Below are 25,765 nucleotides of genomic sequence, written 5' to 3'. Positions count from 1 at the left end.
CATACATCTCTGATCACATACAAGAAGAGTATGCATGCATCTGTTCAGCCATCTTAGCTTTGTTTTCAACAGGGATTGTTAAACCGTCTGCTGCACATAGCTTTCATCAACCACAGGCTAAACACAACCCTAAAAAGCAAAGCTTAAGAAGTGATTTATTTAGTAAGCACAGCTTGACATGTATGGTAAGTGGATTACTGCGGACATAAGACTCCTGACAGGCCATTGTTTAGTGTAAAACAAGGTTAGCCTTCCCACTTACTCACCTTTAGGGCCTTTAACAAGCTTTATTTCCATTATTTTCTCGGTGATCGGCTTTCTTCTTCTGACATATAATCGTACAATGGATCCTGCCTCTTTTAATGCCTCAACGGCTTTGCTGTGTGTCACATCATGTACATCCACATCATTCACCCGTAATATACAGTCATTAACCCTGAGGAGACAGCAGGGATATTTTAGGAAAGGTAGTCATTAAGGCAAGAGAGCCTACAGTTCACACCAATGGTATATCAAATGTAATAGCATTCATGTTGGTGCATATGATTATTTTATAATACAGCAGTTTTTAAACACAAGGAAACTACAGATTTTAATTCTATGTCTTAACAACACAAATATAAAAACACACCTCTACATACAAGCATACGATGTGAGTTAAGTTATTCTCTTCAGACACTGATGCATCATTGATTCCCGATCCAAAATACAGTCACCTCATCTACAACTTACTTCCCTCTGGATTCTAACCATTTATCCCTAAATATAGTAACAGACATCCCAGCCCTTCTCATTTTAGGGGGGGGGGGGCACCTCCCTGAAATGATGGCATATCGCAGAGGAGCCAACGCTTCCCCTGCTATCTGCTGGGTTTTTTTGGGGAATTCTGACAGTGTAAAGATAATAAAAAAAAAAAAAAACAGATAGCAGGGGAATGATTAGCTAGGCTGCTATTGGCCAATCAGCAGAGGTGGCCTGAAGGTCCATCTCTGCTGATTGACAGCAGCAGTGGGCAGGTACAATAACCAGCCTGCTATTGGGTACTGCAAAGTGAAATAGCCAATAGCAGCCCAGCTATTTATTCCCATTATTTTTTTTTTCTTTCTTATTCTGACGGCAGCCGGTGGTTAGCCATCAAAAAGAAAAGAAAAACACAAAACAGATAGAAGGGGATCCTGGAAAGGTTTACTCTGCTCCCGGAATGTCTGGGAGAGTTGGGATGTCTGCAGAAAGCTCATACAGGAAAGGCCCTTTAACCTATTAACTCTTCTTCGTGTACTTTCAAACAGACAACTGTATTTAATAATCTTTGAGACATTTTAGGTATTATTGTAATAATCTTCAGAACACTGATTATACTACTTTGTATAGCATAATTTGGTAAATCTATTTGTGAAGCCTGTTAAATGCAATATGTAGGATATGTTTCTCTTAAGTGTACTAAAAGTGTATCTAAACCCAAAACCTTTTTCCAGTCCCTAGCTGGCTATGCTTAGTGCATCACTGTATCTAAGAGGCGGCCATGGTCACCACTCAGGCCGGACTTAAACCTGTCAGCCTTTGTTCATCTGGGGATGGGGAGATTAGTGGTATACAGAAGATAGATAATGTTTTAGGGATCCAAGTCAATTCATAGGAAGTGATAAAGACACCACATTGCTGGCAATGTAAACAGATATCTATACTTGCTGAAAATGTTCTTGGCCTGAAAAAAGGGAAACTAAAGCAACCACCACATCCAAGGACTGGTAAGCTGCAATGTTTTAAATGTGTTCTTGGATTTAGTCAGGGTCATAAGATGAGGTTGCCTCAGGCAACATCTCACTGGGTCATGCGTGTGTGTGTGTGTGTGTGTGTGTTTCAGCCAGAGTGTCCCAGGTTGGGGACTGACTTGCATCCTGACTAGCTCCTGGCAACTAATGAGCCAGTGAGCGTACCATGCGCACCCACCCCCTCTAACCCTTCGCAAACACCTCTTCTGCATTGATAAAAGCATGGACCTCCAAATTTTTAAAATGGAGGGGGACAGGCTTGTTCTATTTTCTGTATAATAAAAAAAAAAAAAAAACCAAAGCCAAAAAACAAAAAAAACAACAACTTAGAATATACTCAGTGTAAATATGATGTGTTTCTGTGTCAATCTTGTCATACAGGGTCAGCTCACTGCAAAGAATGCTGGCACAAAACTCACGAAGCCAGTTAAATCAACATCTCTATCAGAAGTCTTTGGGAAACCTATTCTGGGAAAAAGCTGAGTCAGACAAGATTTTTGTACTTACTGTAAAATTGGTCTTATGAAGTTCATTAAGTGTCACATGATTCAGCATTCATGGACAATTGGGTTATAATGCTGCATAGAGGAGGAATTGGACAAAAAAAAAAAAAAAAAGCCATTGGCCAGCCAGATATAACCCCTCCCATTCCCATCATCTATCAGTTTGGTAGAAAAGCAGTATTAGGAGTAGATCACAAACAGTGGGGTGGGGGCCTGTGTCCCTTAATGAACTTAAAGAAATGGATTTTATGGTAAGCACAATATCCTGTTTTCTTTCATGTTCATGGACACAGAATTTAGTATTTATAGACAATTTAGCAGTCCAAAACCAGTAGAAATGAGGAGTGGGCAACAACACACTAGCAGGCCCACAATTACAATGAACAATACTGCTGAACAAAACGGAGAGCAGACTGCAGCTTTAACAGCTGCCTGCATGACCTTACGCCTGAAGCTGGCATCAGACGAGGCCTAAACATCCACCTGGATGGCAACATGGAATGCAGCTTTGTGAGAGATAGTAGAAAGGGGAACATCCCTAATAGGTTTAGAGGGTGGTCACTGAAGTGCTTACGGAAACCGTTTTAGATCTCATGGAGTCGCAGGTGGTTGTACAGCAGGGGCGACCCTGTACAAAAAGGTCTTGACCAATTAATAGGAGGCTTGAAGTCTTTGGAATAAGAACAAAAAGCCTGATTTGCCACCTTATGGTATTGGGGGCCAAATGTTGATCTAGGCCTGACTGTAAAAATGTTAGGATTCTTATCATGGAATATTTCCTGCGGTGAGATTTTCTTTCTTTGCACCAGACAAATTAAGCATTCTATGTGCAATCGTAGACCTTAAAGGATTTAGACTTCCTCACTTTTAACTAAGTGGTAATTGCTGAATCAGAGTGACCTCGGTCTTAAAACCTGGCCTTCAACAGCCATGCTGGTTGTTCTGGAAGAGCCAACAGAGTGTCTGCCAGAAATTTGATCAGGTTGGAGTACCACATCCAATTAGGCCAGTTCAGAGCTGAATGAGGAACAACAGAATGCCCTCTATCTCAATTCTTCAGAGTAGCTGAGGAAGGAGTTTTAGAGAGGGGAAGGCATAGACTAGCTTAAGGTGGCCATACACTGTGCAAATTTTAGTTAAGGAACCGGACAAAATTTGCACAGTGGGTGCTGCTGTCGGCACCCTATCGGCCGGAATCCCTCGATCAGCTGATCGAAGGGGCCAGTTGGAAAATCTTAGGAGCAGAGCACACTGCCAATGAGCTGCCGGCTCTGTTTAGGTATTCTACAGAATACAAAAGAAACCGCTGGGATTCCTTGATCAACGAGCTTGCAGGGTTGGAGGAATCTGCTCTATTTTTTTCTTTGAGCGTGTGTTTAACAAAAGAAATTGTGCCGTGTATAGCGAGCTTAACCACCGTCCTGGACCTGGAGAGTGATCTGTGGCTAACGCAGTAAACAATGGTCTGAGAAAGTGCCAAAAGCAGAGCTCAGTGCCTGGGTATCACATTACAGGCAGGTCATGCAATCTTCGGTCCAGCAGTGTCTTAGCCAAACATGTTGCCCCTCCTTCCTGGTAATAAAACACTGTGCATAAGGTAGATCATAAGGCGCCTCCCTCCCTACTGCCTAGAAAAACTACCCTGCCTCCTTCCCACCATCAGCACCACTTCCAGTGGGCGAGACAGGCCCTTCCTGCCAAAACTCTGTGTGCGCTCCATTGATGTCATCAGTGTCAACCCGTGAATGGGAGGATGCCCAGGAGGGCTGCGCCAGACTTAACACAAAGTAAGGATGAGGAAAAGAGGATCAAGGGGTGTAACTCCTCCCGGAAACTGTTTGGAGGCAGAGACAGACAGTATAGACACCTGCTATTCCCTCTGCATGTGCAGCGTCCCCTGTTTGCATCTCCTCCAGTGAACAAAATCTCTACTCCAGGATTCCATCTTTCACTGCAAGCCATTACCCACAGCAAGGAAACATCCATGTGCGCATAGTACCAGGATTTCTCGGTGCCTACAACAGACTGCTTGTTAACCCACATACTTTGTTGGATTTCGCTGCTTCACTTAGTTACATCTCTGATCATAAACGCACACAACTCCTTTCCCCTTGAATGAGTATCTCCAGCGTGAGTAACAGGTACTTTGTCTCCAATTCTTTATTAGATCCCCAAGTTATTATATTTGTGTCTTCAATGTTGCAATCACAGATGAACACAAAGTTTGCCCTAACTGCGGGCATTCTGCCTGTGGTCTAGGATGGAGAAACATCCATCAGTGTACTTCCGTTTCATTAGTTTTATTCACAACCATTCCGATTCAATATCATATACATATATTGCCAAAAGTATTGGGACGCCTGCCTTTACAGGCACGTGAAATTTAATGGTATCTCAGTCTTAGTCCGTAGGGTTCAATATTGAGTTGGCCCACCCTTTGCAGCTATAACAGCTTCAACTCTTCTGGGAAGGCGTCCACATGGTTTAGGAGTGTATCTATGGGAATGTTTGATTATTCTTCCAGAAGCGCATTTGTGAGGTCAGGTACTGATGTTGGACGAGAAGGCCTGTCTCGCAGTCTCTGTTCTAATTCATCCCAAAGGTGTTCTATCGGGTTGAGGTCAGGACTCTGTGCAGGCCAGTCAAGTTCCTCCACCCCACCCCATCCATGTCATGTTGGAACAGGAAGGGGCCATCCCCAAACTGTTCCAACAAAGTTGGGAGCATGAAATTGTCCAAAATGTCTTGGTATGCTGATGCCTTAAGAGTTCCCTTCACTGGAAATAAGGGGCCAAGCCCAACCCCTGAAAAACAACCCCACACCATAATCCCCCTCCACCAAACTTTACACTTGGCACAATTCAGTCAGGCAAGTACCATTCTCCTGGCAACCGCCAAACCCAGACACGTCCATCGGATAGCCAGACAGGGAAGCGCGATTCGCCACTCCAGAGAACACGTCTCCACTTCTCTAGAGTCCAGTGGTGGCGTGCTTTACACTACTGCATCCGACACTTTGCATTGCACTTGGTGATGTAAGGCTTGGATGCAGCTGCTCGGCCATGGAAACCCATTCCATGAAGCTCTCTATGCACTGTTGTGCCAATCTGAAGGCCACACGAAGTTTAAAGGTCTGAAGCTATTGACTCTGCAGACAGTTGGCGACTTCTGCGCACTGTACGCTTCAGCATCCGCTGACCCCGCTCTGTCATTTTACGTGGCCTAACACTTCGTGGCTGAGTTGCTGTTGCTCCCACTTTCTTATACCACCACTAACAGTTGACCGTGGAATATTTAGTAGCAAGGAAATTTCACGGATGGACTTATTGCACAGGTGGCAACCTATCACGGTACCACGCTTGAGTTCACTGAGCTCCTGAGAGCGACCCCTTCTTTCACAAATGTTTGTAGAAGAGTCTGCATGCCTAAGTGCTTGATTTTATACACCTGTGGCGATGGAGGTGATGGAGGTGATTGGAACACCTGAATCCAATGATTTGGAGGGGTGTCCCAATACAGTGTACATATTTGACATACTTTTTTTCCCCATGTGAATGCTGATTTTTTTTGCTTAGCTACTGAGCATGCGCAATATAGAATTATGTCTATTACAATTTCAATTGTTATTTATGTTTTGAATGTGTGGTGTACATGTTATACAATATGATGACTATATGGGGCATATGAACTCTTATAAAAACTGACTTGTGTCTATCATAGATCTATAAATATATTTATTGCTCCAGAGAAATGTACCGACCATAAAAATGAAGTTACTTTCCAGGTCTAAAATCTCACTTGTTTTGCTTGCACATTTAGTAAAAATGGTAAAACTTTTTTTTCAATAAAGAAAGATGTCCATCCTCCAAGGACATTGCCAAAAAAATTAAGCATGCTGAGAGTGGGAGAGTCACACCTGGCTGGCCAGTGGCTTTTTTGTTTTTGAGTGTCCAATTCCTCCTGTAGTAAAGTATATCACCAGCACACCAAAGTAAAATCTTCAACGAGTGGTCATTTTATTGATGTACACATATCTCGTCATAAAGCAATGTTTCAGGGCCACTCAGGGCCTCTTCATCAGGCATGACCCTCCTCCTGTAGGCAGCAATATAACCCAATTGTTTATGAATACAGAATCAGGTGTCCATTTACGAACGAGAAAGGAATGTGGCTAATATACTGCTTCTGTCCGTAAATAAATCAAGTGTGCCCTATATTGAGATTATGAAATAAGATGAGAACTGTAACATTTACTAAACAGCGGGTGTGCATGTTGGTGTTACAGAGGTAAAAAAAAAGTTATCTGAGGAATCCAATTGTAAAACAAATAAAAAAAATACAAAAATCAATAGGATCAATAGATGGCCCACATTTACATTTCACTGTCCATTACAGTAAGTACAATGCCAACAACATACATGTACCTACCGTAACCTTCCATCTTGAGCTGCAGCTCCCCCAGAAATAATTTTTGTTATGAAAATGCTTGTATCATCTCCAATATGTGGATTATCTGTACCTCCTGCAATGCTAAAGCCAAGGCCAGATGTACCCTAAAAAAAGAAGAAAAGGACAGAAGTTGTAATATGAAACGGCAAATGACTGGGATTCTAAAAGCAATAAGAGGAATGCTTTGCCGAGGTGTCCATTTTATATTTTTATTAGGGAGGTGTACAAACACTCATCAGGTGAGACTCACAGGCAATAAACTTAAGAAAGTGCTCTGAAGGGGAAATAACGACACTGATAGGCTGGTTGGAAAACACTCAAAATACATAACACAGTTAGAAATGCTATCTGTTGAGGAGAGAGCTAATGCAGAAACAAACCATTGTTTTAAAAGGTGTTGAAAGAAATTCCTGTTAGCTCACGGGAAAAGACTACATAAAACCCCCAACATGAGCCCTTCTGCCCTAACAATGGACATACATCTTGCAGTCTGATTAAATAATCCTCTTCAAATCTATGAACAATTTGTAGCTAATCAGGAAGGTTCTGTACTATACGGGTGAATTGCAGATGTAGGGATTCAACTAGATAGATTTAGTAGATCTACAGTTAACTGAGAAGAGATTGCACATTTAGTTTTCAAGGCTTTATACATACTTAGGGTTGTGTATGGAATTCAGAATGCAAGTTCTACCTCAAGGAAAGCCAAGACAGCCAAGTAATCAGACATTGCAGGCATCACTCATTTTGCTGTACTGCTTTCAAAAGTGCCTATGCATTTGTCAGGAAGCCAGGGGTGTTACCTCTTCGCGGGGCCTACGGGCACGACGCGTGTGCCCGGGGAGGGAAGCCTTCTGGTCGCCTGGGTGACCAGGGGGTGGTCTTACATCCCATGGCTATAAAGCCCTGGCTTGTTGCCGAGTTATTACACCCTATGGTGTGATCACCTAGCTCCCTGCCTGCGTACCTTGCCATTGCGTCCCGACCCTTCATCTGGACTTCCCGTTTACTGACCTTGGACCGATTATCGCCTCTGAACCTTTGGTGCCCACCTCGACCCAGATTGGGCCCCGACTACCCCTTTGGATTGCCCCTTTGCAATTCTGTTCTCAGACTTTTTCAGGCCACTTCCTGCCAGTGTGTTCCCTACATGCTGCCAGCCCATAGGGCACGCCTGCCACCCCCTGACAGTATTAAAGCCCACATCCAGCCAAAATGTTTCTTTAACCGCTTTATATACCGTACGTATATAAATGGCGGCAACCTGATGCGGTTCTACCAGATCACGGCTGCTGCAGGTATAATTTTTATACAGCTGGCAATGGCTGTCACATACAAGCGTTCGGGCAACTATAGAGCCAACCAATCGCTTGTATGGTGCAAGAACATAAACATATTTGTTTTAGCAGTGTGGGGAACATCTTACAAAGTTTTTCATTGCTATCTGCAGTATACTATGCCAATTAATTAAATATGTAATTTGGCGAGGAGTGCCCAAACTGTGACTATAGTAGCAAATGTGCAGTTACTTAAACAGTTCATTTGAAATAGTAGCATTAAAATAAGTCACAGACATGTGCACAGGACTATTGTGTCACAATTATTAGTGGGGAACTGCTATAACTTCTAAACAATGAATAAAGTGGTAAATGTCTGGCACCTCTAAGAAAATGTTAATTTTTATTGATTATATTTTTGGGCAGCTATCATTAACTTTTTTGATAGATGCACTAAAAAGGCCACAGATATAAAGGAGGAAATGCAAAAAACCCCCCACAAAAAACCCATAGGGCCGCAGCTGCCCGTGTTGAGACTGACAATCTGACAAAGACTCTCCAATATCAAGACAGCATGGCAAAAGCCAATTTCACAGTGGACAGAAATATGGTGAGCACTCCCTGGTATACAGAGAGCACATGGGGACACACAACGAAAATGGGTGAACAATGCATAAGGAATTCCGACCACCTCAGATAGGTGAGGGACTTGTAAATTACTTTAGGATTTAGATTTTCTAAACTTGACACTGCCCTTAGTAGTTTAACTGAAGTCCATGAGAGCCATGTATGACAATGCTATTTGATTGTACTGAGTTTAGGCTAAATTGTACAGAAATCTTAAGGTGGCACAAAACTTTTGGATAAGGTTGCACAAAACTCTGACTGAAAATAAGAACATGTTTTTGTGACACATTTCAATCTTTCCTGTCAACCAATTTGTCTTAGATTACAATTCTAAGATATTTCTATACCATTCAATCTAACCCTTAGCAGACTTAGCATACTTAGCAACTTGTGACCAGTTTAGTTACACGTATTAATATCCTGGAATAAGCAAATGGTCTGTCTTACGTTGTTCTAGTATACAGTGTGCGGAATGCTTCTTAATTCAGGAAGAAATACAGTAGGATGCTATATGACTGAAGTGTGTCATCCAAAGGCAGAATATAGTCCCCATATTTTCATTTCAGAAATATACAGATAAGCAGTCTGCATCATACACACATAAAGGAAAGGAAATCAAGGAACTCAAGGGCATGGCAGCAACGTTTACAAAACTGCCCTGCTGAACCACTGACTGACCTCAACATTAAACCCAAGCAATGAGCCTGGAGCTACCCTAGGCTGCTAACACAGGAAAGGGGGTTGAGTGGTTTAAGAGACAGTCAAACAAGATACAGAGGAAGGGGTAAGTGGCTATAGAAATAAAGCCACACAGAAAGGAAAGGAGGGGCACAATGAAAGACATTAAAGAGCTAGCGAATGAATAAACTGCAGTTATTAGGGCCTATGTCAATGACTTTGGGCTTGTTTCGATGGCATTGCTATGGTACATGTTTGACATAAGATTGTACTGCTTCTGAGATCGTTCACAGTTCACTGGCAAGTGCATCTGACCTGCAGCTGACCTCCCGATCTGCATCTGACATTCTTTAAGATGGTTTTGAATCCCATAGACTTAAATGGGAAGGCAAAACCCATTTGAAGGAAACAAAATCCCTTAGAGGATTATGAAATTTAAAGATGGGTGATTGAACTGTAAATAGAAAAGGATGTTTTCTTGGTGAGAAGGTAACAACACATCTGCTTGCATACTCATTTCCCTACTGGAGGAGAAAGTGGCATCGGTGACTCACTTTCTTTAGGTTGTGCATCTCTTCAGGGGGAGAAGGAAATATAAAGCACAGGTACATCACTTTCGCCTCCATAAACAAGGACAGAACTGGCTTCTGAAGGCACGAATAAAGGTCTTGTGCATCCCTTGAGTTGGAGGGACCACAAAACCCACTTTGCCTCCATCCTACTTTACTTCTAAAAGGATCGGGTGAGTATATATTTTTGTAGACCCTAGACCAAAACGAGTACTTAACCCTTGCAGTGCAGGGGTAGCCCCACTGTAAAGGATAAAAAAAATTTAACGGCCCAGAGTTCTTCTTTAAATCTAAGCAATTTTTATACATTACTATTTGTTCTATACATATTTCTATGAAGAATACTTAAGTAGGACATTTGTGTGTTACCCTTTCAAGTGTGATTTCTTCATATTCATAATCTGCATCTGTTCCATTTACCTATGAAATAAACAAACACAAATACGTTACATGGCATGTAAAGTCAGTAAAATAAAACCAAAAAACACCAGGGTGAGTCTTAAAGCGGAGAGTATGCCAATTTTACTTGAAAGAAAAAAAAAAATGATAGCGAGCCAATGTCAAAGGACACATTCATCTTTTTAAAAGAATCTCCCATAGCCCCCCAATACACTAAACTAATCCATCGTCCTCCACACTCCCCCCCATGCCCACAGGGACTGGTTTACTTACTAACATCCCACAGATTTGAATAGCCATACTGTCGCGGCAATACCCAGTTTTAAGTCTATGAGCCATTAGTGCACAGGTAGCCCAATTCAGGGGGGGGGGGGGGGGGGAGCCGTGGAGGGGGCGCACATCCCGGGACCTCATACAAGCGATCCGCCGGCGGATAGCTTGTATATTAACGGGATCTAGAGAGCTCCTGGCCGGCCGTTTTTTTACAACGACTGACATCAGTCTGACTTTAATTGCTGCATGCCAAGCATTGATAAAAGCAATGGCATCAAAGGCAGTCAGGTAACTAGCATTTCCCGTCGTTTGAGAATAGTAGCATTCATTTTGTGAAGTATTCATTATTAATGCTCAAAATAAAGGTTAAATATTACAGTTAAACTATTAGCTTATTTAGCGGAGCAGAACCACATGAAATGGCCAGATAAATCCATCTGTTTTAATCCCAGAAATGTTTATATTCAAACACATTTTGATTGCATACAGTAGTTTAATGTGAATCCTTCCAAATGTGTTGAATGTCATCAGATTAGATCTAAAACAGTCTAATCAACAATTCACCCAAAAACAGATTTAAGTTATAACATGCTTCTATAAAAGCAGTTTAAAAACGTTTTGGACTTTTTCTACCAATAGTTGGCCTGTTAATGGGCATACTCCGGCCTACATATCCAATGGTTATCCAACTGGAAAATGTAAACATATAACATTAACGTTGCCATCAAGCTCTCCAACAACCATTTCACCTGCATCCAAATGGCAATCTTCAAAAATGCAAAGCAATCTCAAATGGCAAATCCTGACATTGTCTAACCCAACATTGTCTAACCCAACATAAGTTGATCAACAACGATTTTTTTCCAGTGGCATCACAGTAGGTACTAAATAAGAAGTATCTTATATTATTACCTTATATTAGTACCTTATATTAGTATATATTAACATATACTGTTAATTGCACATTAGCTCTGTATCCATGTAGGTGCAAAAGTTCATGCACCAAATATTAAACATAAAAATAAATGTAATTTACAACAACAAAAAAGAGCCAAGCCTAGCAATATGTTTTTTTAGATACATGGCTTAAAGGTTTGTATGATGGTGGGGAAGAAAGTTTAAAATGAGCTCTGGGATTTATTTTTTTGGCATTTAAATAGTCGCTTGTTCTGTGTTTGGCAGCTTAGTATTGACTGTATTGGCACCAAGGTTGGATATCCATAAATATATCTTTTAATTAACAAAAATGCTATAATCTTGCTAAATAAGTTAAGGTTTTATAAAACTTTCAAAAAGGCAACATTGTACGATGTTCACAGGAACACACACAAGTTACCATGTCAGGCCGTAGAAGAAGTTAATGCTCAGACAATTCTGTCCAACCAACCGTTGGGAGAATGAGATGTGATACTGAATACCAATTTCTAATGAAACCACTGGGAAAAGATCCAAGAGATATTAAACTTCACAAATACTGAAAATGTTATGCACAGCTTTTGTTTATGAATAAACAGACAGGAAAGGCTGGAATGCCATTAGCAAAGCAACAGTCATCAGCTAATTATTTTGCTCTTCTGGCTTAGCTCATTATTAGCTGTGTTTGTAAACTGCTTGCCTCATTCTGCCATACTTTAGCACACATTTATGGCACACACAAACTGTCCTTGAATCACATACTATTCTGTTAAATATGGTATATAGCAAAATAAGGCAACCAGGTATCTGCTGTGGTGATCTTGGTTCAGGCAAAATGCACTGATTAGTATATTTTATAGGTAATTTATAGCAAGAGCCACAACTCTGCCATTAAAATGTCCTCCAACTGGCACCAATAAGTGTAAATGAAATCGATTAAAAAAAAGAAAAAATCTGCCCCATCCATAGAAAGACATATGTGCCTGCAGCCACTGCCATCTCATGTCCACCAAAAAAGGTGGAGATTATAGCAGGCTGTTGAAGAAAACACACCTGCAGAGGACCAGCAAATGCATCTCTCTGTGCGATCTGGAAATTACACAATATCTAAGCTGCAGGTATCAGGGAGAGGTGCCTCGGTGATGTCACCACAACCACTTCGATTGAATCATGGGCAGATTAGAATAGCGACTACTGGCAAAGTTGCTAGTCGCCGAAACATATCAGCCGAAAATGGCACTTTTGCCAAAATGCCATCTTTTGGCCGAAATTGCGGTGCATCCCTGGTTTCTCTCCTCCCCGCTGGGCGTTGCTCTGTGTCCTCTGACACAGCGCAGACCCAGCGGGGAGGAGAGAACCTTTCACAGGAGGCCGAGCGGTTCGGGGGAAGGAGAGCGCTGTGAGAGGCCGGCGTCTCTCCTCCCCCAACGCTAAGGCTCTTGTGACAGATCAGGAGAGTGGAGGTGAGGGGGAGGAGTCAGCTGGCAGAGATCGCTCGCTCAGTCTCCTGTGACAGTGAGTCAGGATGGAGAACGGGTACAAGCACTCAGTGATCTAATAATCGGCTAACTAATCGATTTTGAAAATAATCGTTAGCTGCAGCTCTACACTGAGTGTTTGTAAATATTTGAGGACATTGTATGTGTACTGTGTCCCCAATTACAAATTAATGGGAAGTGATTTACATCACTTCGTGTTAATTCATGATTGTGGATATAGTAAACATACTCTGCCCTCAAGTTATAAATGCAGGAACACTTAGTATAGAGGATTCCTGTTCATTTATAACAGGGGCTGCAGAAAAAGAGATTGAGAACAAAAAGAGTCCTCAATATCTTTTTCCATTTTAAAAAGGGAAATATCAGGGGTCTATTTGGACCCCTAATATTTCCTCAAAGCCCCCAACAGTAATGTAAAAAAAAAAATTAAAATATTTTATAAAAAATAAATAAAATATTTAAAAAATTTGAAAAGGTTAGACATTTTTATTTTTTTTGGTCTGATACTTTTTATTTTCGGTTTGATCATTTCATTTTGGTGCACCTCCAGTGCCCACCATTACTTTGCTTTCTATGACATAATATCACTCTCAAAACGCCAGACTTTGGATTTGTAGACCAAAGATGTAAGCAACTAAATATGTTTCTGTTTAGAAGTCTGGAATAGTTACATAAATCTAGCAAAAAATATTTTGGTAAAATGGAATCCTCCCCATTTGGCACACTGCCACAGCAATAAACCAAATGATTCACAAGCCCTCCGCATTATTTAGAGTCAGGCAATGCTTAGAAACATATAAAGATAGATATTCACGTGTTCACACTTACATACGGAGGCGTGTCCAGGCTATCTGTGTTTACAATCACTGGAGGAGGATTTGCCTTAAAAAAAGAAGAATAAAGCAAAATACTTTTTAGTAATAACATTTCTTACAGATGGTGAAAGTTCTTTTTAAGCTAATTGAAAGCTTTCGGAACCAACACATGCAAGCAACTGCACATTTAATTTTCGGATGTTGAGTTAGGGGTCACAGAAAAGCACAATGCTCCAAGATTAACAAGCGGCTGCTTCGGAAATAGAAAAACTGGCATTGTATTCAGAGGAGCTCACAGGTGCAGATGAGAAAAATTCTCAAACTTAAGAGGAAAAAAACAAAAACGAGGATTCTTACACTCTGTAGACTGTTGATTAAAAAAATATACATACACTGAGGGACACAGGAGTATAGTAATCTTTTGACATTTAGGTTATACCATATTCAGGAGCTTTGGACACTGGCAAAACTAAAAAACGGTGAGCCAGCCCCTATATAAACCCGCAGACCTCCATACCTCAGTTTTGTGAGCAAGCAATACATAAGGCCAACAACACAGAGGCAGAACCTGTGGACTTAAATATTTTTCTTGTACAGTAAGTATGTTATGACAACTACATGAACAGGAAGAGAAAGTTGAACCAACAGCTATCAGTTGGTCAACAAAAAATGTTTACAATAGGTAAAAGGTCAAAGCCTGGTATACCTAGCCCTTGACCTAAGGGAAAGAAAGGTTACACAAAGCATGTCTCAACAAAGAACCAACCAGGTAACAGCTGGAGGCAGAAGTAGGACACCCATAGCCCTAAATTTCAGGGAAATGCCTATGTATATTATGACAGCTCTCTCAGCAGCAAACTAAAGTGAAAGCTGGAAGGAAACCTTCATTGTGAAACAAAGAAGGAATAGAGCAGTGGTGTGGAATTCCTATCGCCCGACGCCCAGGACATGCAGTTTTGGGTGCCGGGCAAGTAGTTTTTTTTGTACATTTAGCACTGCTTTGGACAAGCAGGGCTAAATGTCCAGTTGTTTTTATACAAGTGATCTGATTAGCTCACTTCTATGAAACAAGCAGCGATCTTGTCCGGGCCCTCCCTCCTCGCTGTGGTTTTTGGGGTCCCCTGCTCCTCTGGGGGACCCGGGACCACAGCACATGAGCTCACCATAGAGCAGACTAAGAACGTCCGTTCTTCGTCTGCTCTGTGCGATCACTGAGACCGGAGCGCCACCTGTATCAGCTGTCAGGAACTGCACAGAACATCTGTTCTGTGTTGGAAGGCAGGTTCCATAAAGAGTGCCTGTCACCTCCAAACTATAACATAGGGGCCTTTAAGGGGCTAAGTGAAAATAAATAAAAATAAACATTATTTATATATATATATTATATATAATATGGAAAAAAAGTTAGAAAGTAAATAAAAGTGATAAAAAAAAACCAACCCCGCCATCTACATGCTAATAAACACACGCGTAGGACATTGTGTGTGTGCGTTGAGTGCTGCCGCCATTCCATGTGCCATATTGTGGTAGCCAGGCAGCAGAACTCTCTTACACGCACAATGTGCATTAAAGGGTAAAGTTCACTTTCCCAGGTAATAGGGGAAAATGGAATTACTCAATCAAATCTGGCCCAGTCTCGGCCAAACCCACCCACCCAGCTATACTTACCTTTCGGCAAACAGTCCTTACCCTCCACCAGTACATGTGTACCATATGTACCCTGTACTGCTGTCCAAAATAAGTGCATGAATAAAGTCACTCGCACTCCAATAGAATTTCAAGTCAAAAGCGGTTTGACTCGATTGCTATCACATCATATAGCAACGTTTTGGAACAGAGGTTCCTTCTTCAGGCAAACAGAATGTGAGTGACTTTATACACAGTGCGAGTGACTTTAAACATACACTTATTTTGGATTACAGAGGCATCTGCAGTCACTTTGGCACCCAACTACACTAAGGGTATTATTCAGTCAGGAGTGCGGTGGGTACACTGGATTTTGGACTGTACTGCTGTCCAGCGCAGTCCTGCCCTATGCATTTTGAATTTCGCTCGCAAATTGCAAGCACTCATTGGTCAGCATGGTCAGGTGACAACGCTGACCAATGAGAAGCGCTGTTTAGCACAGTCAAATACAATTTTGATTAGGGATGCACCGTTATAGAGTATTTGGGTGAGTACTTGTACTCGCCCAAATGTTCCCATATCTTCCTGGATACCGTACATTCCGGTCAGAGGAAGATTTTCTGTGACCAGCAGTGCTGTAGGGGAACATGGAGGCAGCTTTCAGTGCAATCAGGAAGTAGGGCGGCGAGTAATGACCCGCCTCCCGGTTTTCTGATTGGCTGGGAAGTTGGCTTCCCGGCCAATCAGCTCATTACTTGCGGCCTGGCTTACAGATCACCTGGGAAGCCTGCTCCATGCCAACAGAAGTATCGGTACTCGATAACGGCGAGCACCGAAAGCAAAATAATGGTGCTCGTACTCAATACCCCAAAACTGGTATTGGTGCATCCCTGGTATTGAGTAAAACAATTTTTTTGTATTGGGGCAAGTAGATTCGGACCCACTTTAGCCCTTGGACAAGTTGGGTTTTTTTTTGTTTAATTTCCACACCACTGTAGAGTACAAAGTCTCTTACATGGATGGGGAGATCCACACACCTATAGAAAAAGAAAGGCTGGGTGAGGATATAGTGTAATGCAATAGACAAGAAATCAGTAACGGTAGAGACGCCATCAAATTTTGTGGTGGTATGGAGAACTGGAGGGATCACAGTGGAATGAACCATTTAACAACAAATTGAACGGGGGAAAAGCTTCATCACATCCTCAGGAGGAAGGCATGATTGCATGGGATTTTCCCAGTCCTTCAAGTAAAACTGAAGTGACTGGGACACAACAGAGGTTGTGCCACAGCTCTGAACCTGAACAGTGCTCTGCAGCTAACACTAGTGTCTTGAAGTGCCACAATGCAAAGCAGTGTCCGAAGATAATACATTATGTTATCCGTGCCAATTCTAGAGATGTACACACAGACGGTGACACAGGCAGTCATCTGCTATTGGGTTACACCAGAGGTTGCACAACAGGTCTGAAACTGTAGAGCACTCTGCGGCTAAAAGACAGTACACATGGGCCTGGAAAGTGTCACAAGCAAGTAGAGCAAGTTTATGAAGTTGGAGGAAGGGTTATACAGGGCACGAATGAACGTTGTTTTAGTTTGCAAATGTCCAAACCCCCTGAAGGAGCCAGTATAACCCAAATGTCCATAAATTACTATATTCTTGTGTACCTCAATGAACAATAAATTAAATGTGTTGAGAAAAAAAAAAACCCAAACACAAAGGCAATACCATGTTTTAAGTCTTGCAATGTATCATATTACTGCTGCAGGGGCTAGACTGATCTGCATTCCCAAACATTACAAATATTTGCTTCCAAATGATGAATCGATCATAGGGCAGAAAATGGATTGTTGCCAGTTGTTACATCAGGCTGCTGCATCTGTACCTCATGCTCAGCAAGTTTTTATGCCAAATCCCTTGGTAGTTAGTTATATATCCTGCTCCATTGAGAAGCATAGGGCCGAAATGAAGGACTTCCAACTGTTGACGGTTCACAGCTTTTGGTTTGACCTGCAGCCAGGTCTGGTTCACCTCAATAGCCTTATCATCATCATCATATAGGATTCGCCGTCGGGAGCCCCTGGGTCTGCCTTTCCTGCGCTGTCCATGGGGATTCTAATCAAACGAATGTCTACAGATTTAATTTGTACCCTTTTATATGATATGTCCAATCCATCTCCATTAACGTTCTCCGATTTCTGTTGCAACCAGTCTTTGGTGGCATCGCCGAAGAAACTCTATAATAGGGATTTAATTTTGTGGCCACCAGGCAAGAATAATGTATCGCAGGCAATGGTTTACAAAAACATGGAGTTTTGGCATTTCTCAACGCACACACACAATGTCCTACGCGTGTGTTTACACTTGGTTGCCTACCAAATGTGGTTTTCCATACCTACACACAGAATCTGGCTGCCCAGCTGCAATAGTGCCAAATACAGATATATTCATGCTGCTATTGAAGTAGGGCTGCAATTAACTACTATTTTCATAATTGATTAGTTGGACGATTATTTTCTTCGATTGATCGGTTATGATCGGTTAAAGATTAAATACCATCTTTTGTTTAAAATGAAATACACAAATGGAGTGTTACAAGCAAAGTTTACTTCAGAATAAAACTGCATGAACATTTTCTGCAATCACACTGCACTGGAATGCACAGCATTGCAGTACCGTGCGTTCCAGTGCGGGTGATCACACTGCAGGCGGGAGGCGCGTTTGGGGCGCCATTAAAATGAATGTCACCGCAACACACATCCTGCAGCAGTATTTGTTGGGCCGAAAACCAAAAATTACTTTTCACACTTTAATATATTTGTTATAATTGTATGTATTATATTAGACATTTAAACACGATTTCAAATAATATGAATTGTAAAACTCTAACATATTAAAATAGCCAAACTACATGGGGGCAAATACAAGGCCAGGTCACCTTGTACAAGGAGCGAGAGCAGGAGTGACCAGTCTTCATTACAGGAAGCATCTGCACATAAGAAAAGTTTCACACTGTCTTGGCATTTTTCCTTCACTTCCACAATGTTTATATCCTACATGCAGAGTGTGGCAATATGTAGATATTTGATGAAAGTAGCAGATTTTACAAGCTGGCTGTACATTATAGGGTTGAAGATACAGGTGGATTAATGCCAAAGGTTGAGACTCTTTACTTAAATCGATGTAAAATTCACTTCAAATATCCAATCATGTGAAAAGCAAATGCAAAGGGAATTTTCACTTGGCTCAGGAAATGAGGCGAAGCTGTTCCTAACATGTAGTTGAATATTCCTTGCAAAGTGAATTTTCACTTACATTTGTGAATAAGGTGAAATTCCCTTTGCAAAGTGAACATGCTCGACTCTTCGTATATCAGCCACAAGTAGTGAAGATTCTCAACTTCATTAATAAATCAGCCTTACTAGGTCAGTCCACAATGAAGGGATGTAGGGAAGGTATAAAGAGGGAAGGAGTATATATAAAAAATAAAATGAAAATTAAAAAAAACCTAAAACTGTCTATTCTGGAAATTCAAAGGCTTTCTGGTGAAGCTTGCATACCAGCTTTCTCAACACCCATGGATACTCATATGAAGTCTCATGGAATTAAAGTGATTTCTACATTTTGATTAACGTGCTAACATATATAAACTAATTATATGTGAAAAATATCTATAGTAGATGTATGATATAATATACAGTCATGGCCTAGTATATTGGCACCCCTGCATTTCTGTCAGATAATGCACCACGTCACGCAGAAAATTGTTGCAATTACAAATGTTTATGTATTCCCATGTTTATTTCCTCTTTTTGTATTGGTATGACACAAAAAAAGTGGAGGTAAAAAAAAAAAAAAAGCAAAATCTGACAAATTCCATGCAAAACTGAGCATCCGTGTGTAATTCAATATTTACCTACGGTGATTATGGTACGATAATCACCGGAAATCCCACGATCGTACGATAATCGCAAAGTGTATGGAAGGCGTACGACCGTTTCTACTGTACAATTGCACGTTTTCCGTCGAACAAGCAGGCTGGAAAACACGCCGAGAATAGTAAAATTCTCGGCGGGTTAGTGGCGTGCTTGTTCGACAACTGGCGAACGGGCTGGTGTGCGCATGCGCACACTGCCCGTTCAGCATTGCAGTCATCGGAAGCCCGCCCCACAGCGGGGCGGGCTTTCGATGATCGCAAGTACGATCTGCCTGTCCAAGATGGGCAGATCGTATGTTTTAATTACTTTACAACCCTCGCAAGACAAAAGTCTTGCATGGGTTGTACAGTGTATGGCCACTTTTAGTCTGACATTGTAGGTCTATGGGAACCAAGCGATTGACTGTTAAGGAGGTAACCAATATAAGAATCAAAAAGGATCAATACACATAAAAACATGCAAAGATTTCTATGTAAATGCACATCACAAGCAACCATGTGCATATTGAATTAAACATGCCAATTAACTTTTTTTTGTTTTAGATGCATCTGGAAATCTGGTATATCAAGGTTTACATCAATATCACAAGAGGCAATTAGATATTAGAGCAAGGCTGGGCAAATCCCAGGAGCCAGGTAGCTAATGCTCCTTAAATTTACAGTGGGCACCTAACTTTTGCAGTTTCCTTTAGTTGTTAATTTGCTGGCTTCTGGATTGGACAGACTGGGTCTTGAATTGTACTTTAATTTGCCCACTTCTGTATTAGAGCAAAACAATGCAATGTGAAAAACAAAAATAGCTTATACTAAAACACATAGCAGGAAAATACACAAAAGAAAAAAAAAATGGGGAGAAAGACCTGTGGAGTGGAGGATGGAATGACATTGCTTTCAGCAGGGACTGGAACAACAGGGATCACAGGGACAATGGGAGGACAAGGAGCACCAGCATCTGTGGACTAAAGAAAAAAAGAAATACAATTGAAACAAAAAAGTAAAAAGTAAGATAAGGTGAGTAGGATAGTGGATAACACATAAAATTCATGACCCCCCAAGTTTTCATTAATGGGACAGTGTATAACCTTTACTTCAATACATACAAAGAGGAGCTTGAATGTGGCCCAGAAATAGACATTCCAATACTGGTTTTTCACTATCGAGTACCGATATTTAGATTTTGGTACTGGATACTGTTATTTCTGCTAGCATGGAGCCAACTTCCCAAGCATTTAGGATTGCCCTGGAAACCAGCCTTGTTGTTCGTCCGGCTCGATTCACTGAGAAGCTGGCGTCATGCCATGTTACCCACCGCCCAGCTTCCTGATTGGCTGGGAAGCCACCTCCATGTTCCCTCGCGGCACTGCCGGTCAGAGGAAATCTCCTTCTGACTGGAGGTTCCAGTATCGAGGAAGGTATTGGAGCATTTGGGCAAGTACGAGTACAAGCTCAAATACTTGGTATTGGCACCGATACTAGCAACGGTATTGGTGCATCCCTAGTATATATACTTTTATCTGTTCAGCACATGATCTGAAACGGTATGAAAAAGCATTGCTTGACCGTGTCTCTCCCTCCAAAACCTGATGCAAAGGGTAAAACCAATGCCACCTAGCAATGTGCTGGGTCCTGAGCCAATGGGTCCATCATCTCTGTAGCACCACATGCTCACTACAAGAACTGTTGGTTTTTTAAAATAACAGAAACTCAGGCCAGTCAAGGTAAAATATTACATTTGTTTAATCTAGTTACATTCTTTTTTCTAGCCTTCTGTACTTGAGGTTTTCTTTATTAAAAAGGACATGTCACTACAGTAATTTTAGGGGACTGTGCAGAGTACACAAGTGGGACCACCAATCTGTAAAATGTCCTATAACATAAGTGATCTGCATTAGTCACATTTAACAGTTAACTAAAGATCACCACAAGTGTACAATTTGCTTTAGATTAGGGCTGCAACGATTATTTTTATAATCAATTGGCCAATTATTTTTTCGAGCGATTAAAAAGTAATACCATCTTTTATTTAAAATGAAATACACAAATGGACTGTTGAAAAGTTTACTTCAGAATAAAACTGCATGCACACTATTTTGCACCCGCACCGGAACGCATGGCAGTGCAGTACCGCGCGTTCCAGTGCAGGTGATCACACTGCAGGCGGGCAGCACGTTAGGGATGCCATTGAAATTAATGGCAACAACGCACATCCCAGAGCAGAATTTTCAAGCCGAAGCCAAAAATGACACTTGTCACCATATGATAAAATATATTGTAAAAGCCCAGTCATCAGTTTAGAGTTGGGCCAATATTCATGGCTGAGAATTATTGCTCTCACTCTGGCGCACATGGTGATACCTGACATGTGTAGCGTAATCGTCGTTTTTCTACATAGGTGCACCAGACTTGTATTTTCTTAAGTATGCATGTGTTCGTGGGGTTGGGGGACTACACATTTTTGGGTGGTGTTTTTAATTTAACTTTATTTTTTGCCTCTTTGCTATTACATGGTGGGGCTCACAAGCCCACTATGTGATTGCACAATGGAGGTGACAGGTTCTCTTTAAGGTGACATTAGGGGTCTTTTAGACCCTTAGTGTCATCTTTCCACTTCACTGGGTAATGACAACTGCCTGCTAAGGCAGCTGACTGTCAACACAGCATGCAGCGGCTGTGAGCAATAGCCAGCCTGCTTTTGGCTAATTCAAAATGCAATAGCAGGCCGACTGAGTGCTGTCAATCAGCAGAGGAGGGAACTGAAAGAGAAAGTTCAGGTCCTTCAGGTCCTCCTCTGCTGATTGACAGCAGGCAGTGGGCGAGTGGAATAGCCAGCCTGCTATTGCAGTTGAAAAAAGCCAATAGGAGGTTGGCTATTGTTTCCAGCTAGTGATGGGAGACTTGATGCCGGCTTTCTACCACCGGCCGAAGAGGGGCAAGGGGGAGCAGCAGAAGCACAGGGGCAGCAGCAGAGGAACGCAGAGGCAAAGTGGTCTCTCCTCCCCGCTGGTGCCGGCTGCAGCGGTCTGTGTCCCCACTGCCTCTGCCGATACAAGCGGGAGAGCAGCGGGGATTGAAAGGGACACAGATTGCTGCAGACGGCACAAGCAGGGAGGAGAACGGAGGAGCAGAGTGGCTGCGCATTGAACTAATCGAGTCAACAAATTGATAGTGAGAATTGTTCACAACGATTCTCATGATCGATTATATTCGATTTAATCAATTAGTTGTTCCCTACTTTAGCTGCACTAAACTATATAGTGCAAGGGCCTGTACGATTGGATGCAGAATAAATGGTTTGTTTAGGTACGTCCTCACATTACATAGTTTGGACAAATCAAAGGTTTATTGTACAAAGCTTTTACAGTAAGATTGTAACATGCATAGTGACCCTACTGCAGTACTGAACATGCAGTCAAAGTGCATGTACAAAACTGAAGTCATACAAACATTACTTAGGTAGACCTTATAATAAACTCAAAATATGCGCTTACTGAAAATATTCTATACTTCCCAATGAAAGAAATACAAGTTATATCTCAATTGCATATTCATTATTAATAATGTCACACACATACAAATTTAGCCATCAAAAAAATTGAATAATTTTAAACTTTTGTCTAAACACGCAACTATTTATAGACATACATTTAAACTCCAAATCCCCCAACCAAAATTATACAAGTTAAAAAAAAACACAAAAGAAAGCATGTCAATTATATATTACCCCTAAACTCCTCCCCTACTATTACATAGTTGACATGTTTAGATATACCCGCTTTACAAACCAAAAGAAAAACAAAGTAAAATGTAGTTTGTGTATATGCTCAGACTAAACCATCCAAATCCAGATAAATTGTTGTGCTGTGCAGCACATTTCAATCTTGGTATATGTAAAATTACAAGTAATAAGTGAGCAAATAAAAGTAGAGGGTAAAAAACAAGGTATGTTCATATGGTTAATATCTAAAGCAATAAAGTATACAAGATTTCAAAGTATAACAAATACATATTTTCTATCCATTAAACTAACCATGAGACTGTATAAAAAGGGTGAATAAACGCTCACAAAAGATTAAAACGTCTCACTGTGCAGGGTAAGGAGCAGTCCATCAATGAACCATTTATACCAAGTACATTTAAATATAATAACATAGTTGACATGATGATGACTATCACAAAATGTCACCATTTAAACCAATATTTTTTTTTTATCACAGGTGAAGTATCCACACAACATTATATTGAACAGAAAAACTTCAGAGAAATACAAAAACTGCACACTAGGTCAGATGCAACAATGCAGAAATTACATGCACACCTCCAATATACTACACTAAGCTTGCCAGTAAAACCATCACCTGGAAAGAAGAAATGCTACAATAATACCTTCACAAAAGAATAATTTGACCAGGAGCCATCAGACCACGAGCCACTCGTTGCTTTTACTTTGGCTGTGCTTCTAGTCGGACTTTTTTTTACACTGTCGCGCAGATGAGTAAATTTCCCTTTACTCTTAGAGGAAGCTGGCAAGGTTGAAGAGCTGTAAGATCTCTGCATACACGTTTGTTGCAAAGGCTGGCGAGTGTGTGATATTGAAGAAAGCTGTAGTCTTTGATGCATCTCCACTGCATTTCTAGAAAGACTTGCCATGGCAAAAGGTCTTTAAATCACAATCTTTCAATTGCCTCTATATCTAACACACATGTAAACACAGAGATGCAGAGGGGAAAAAAAATACATATATATCCCAGAAAAAGGCATATACATAAAAGGACAGTTAACGAGGTAGGAAAACCAAATACAATTCCTTCTGTAGCTCACTCACTCGTTCGTTAATTAAACGCCACCACTGGAATGAAACAGGACAACCCCATTTCTAAGCATGAATAATCAATTCCTAGTAAAGATTAAAATGTGACATAGAAAAAGGTCAGATAAGTGACAAACCAGTGCTTAGAGACATTAGACCGACAAAATTCTACCTCCGTTTTACCTACTAAATAAAAAAAAAAAAATGCAATACAAGAGCTTTTCCAGAATTTAAATAGCGAACACTGTTAGAAACCATAGACACATGATAAAAATAACAAGCAAATAAAATGATAAAGTTTAGATCTGAGAGGAAGTTCACAAATGAAAAACATGTTCTTACCAAATGTAGCCCTATACTTCAAATATTTCAAACTTACAATACATTGTCACATTCCAGCTGTAAAAGAAGTGTACAGTATTTTCTCGATATACATTTTCTTTTTATTTACAACAGCCTTTTCTCATGCCAATGTGTTGCACAAATGTCATGTTTTAACACTCTTTTAAACTGAACTGGTAATTTGACCATTCAGGAGACTTAATAACCGGTACTGCTATCAACTCCGTGTTATGCTCCGCAACATTACTCACTCAGCGGGCAATAGCCCGCTATATAATGAGCTTCGGGTCACGGTAGGTTAGTAGATGTCCTCTCGTAACCCTAAAGAAAACTATGGGGAAAAACACTTACCTCATAGTTCTCTGTTAAGCCGGTATGGCGTGTAGGAATGGTCTGGGGTTTGTAAACGGTTAGCAGAAAGTGAATCAGGTTCATCACCCTTAAGATAGCAGAGATGCGTACGGTTAGACTGAGACAGAGTGGCTTCAGAAGAGTCCGAAACCTGCAAGTGGGCAGCCTCCAACTCCCTGATACTAGCCTCCCTCATTTTACGTTTCTGAACAGCTTTTCTAAATAAGGACACCATGAAGGGTCGAATAGAGTGACCGGGGACGCAACAGACTGATCATTCAAAAATAAATAAACTTGAATGGCACTCTGCATGTGGCAAGAAATAGCAGGGTCGCTTAGCAGGAAGTTCCAAAGTGTCAAAGACATCCCGGGAGGCCGGGACATAAGGAGTGCAGAATCAAAAGTAGTATCATGAGCCGACCAGAGGGTGGGTACAATACGTGCAGAGGAAAGGCAGGGAAGCAGGTGTTTTTTTTTTTTCTTTCAACAACTTCCATTCACTTTAATGGCGCTCCGCTAGCTTTAGGAGTACTTCTATAATTGACTTCTATGGCATTTATCTCCCAGCCGGGAGACGGAGGTAGACAAGCCCCATAGAAGTCGATAAAAATGTATTGTACAGTCGCAGCCAGAAGACGAGATCCACCACAGGATGTAAGCAATCAATGGAGTCTGGGCCCATTGGTAAGTATTCATCTGTGTACTAGGTGGGAGGGAGCGGTGATGTCACCTTAAAGGAGCCTAAAATGATAAATGCATTTGTTTTAAAGTACAAACGGTGCCTATTTATGCTGTTTAACTGGCCATAGCAGCCAGAGTTTGACAAAACTGAACCCCTTCGTGCTGAGACCAAAGCGCTTTCTTGTTTTGAGGAAAGTTTTTGAGGTTGCTGGCTCCAACAAGTTACAGTTAAAGCAAAAAGCAT

General features: G+C 41.2%; 1 protein-coding gene across 19 annotated transcripts in view; it reads right to left on the bottom strand.

Annotated features, from left to right (window-relative positions):
• The window catches only part of DLG1 (discs large MAGUK scaffold protein 1), a 155,422-nt gene that overhangs the window by 59,513 nt on the left and 70,144 nt on the right, over nucleotides 1–25,765 (bottom strand). For 13 of the 19 annotated variants that reach the window (XM_018567392.1, XM_018567423.1, XM_018567431.1 and 10 more), the window contains 5 exons: nucleotides 20,201–20,299; nucleotides 13,790–13,843; nucleotides 10,245–10,295; nucleotides 6,704–6,828; nucleotides 267–436 (listed from right to left, as the gene is read on the bottom strand). In XM_018567392.1, coding sequence (XP_018422894.1) covers nucleotides 267–436; nucleotides 6,704–6,828; nucleotides 10,245–10,295; nucleotides 13,790–13,843; nucleotides 20,201–20,299 — 499 coding nt within the window. The remainder of the gene's footprint in view (nucleotides 1–266; nucleotides 437–6,703; nucleotides 6,829–10,244; nucleotides 10,296–13,789; nucleotides 13,844–20,200; nucleotides 20,300–25,765) is intronic. The other 6 variants (XM_018567455.1, XM_018567463.1, XM_018567400.1 and 3 more) reach the window with 1 other exon arrangement.

Source organism: Nanorana parkeri, unplaced genomic scaffold, assembly GCF_000935625.1.
Source record: "Nanorana parkeri isolate BGI_ZX_2015 unplaced genomic scaffold, ASM93562v1 scaffold29, whole genome shotgun sequence".
NCBI lineage: Eukaryota > Metazoa > Chordata > Amphibia > Anura > Dicroglossidae > Nanorana > Nanorana parkeri.
The sequence above is the reverse complement of the archived record's forward strand: the minus strand, read 5'-3'. Positions and strand labels throughout refer to the sequence as shown.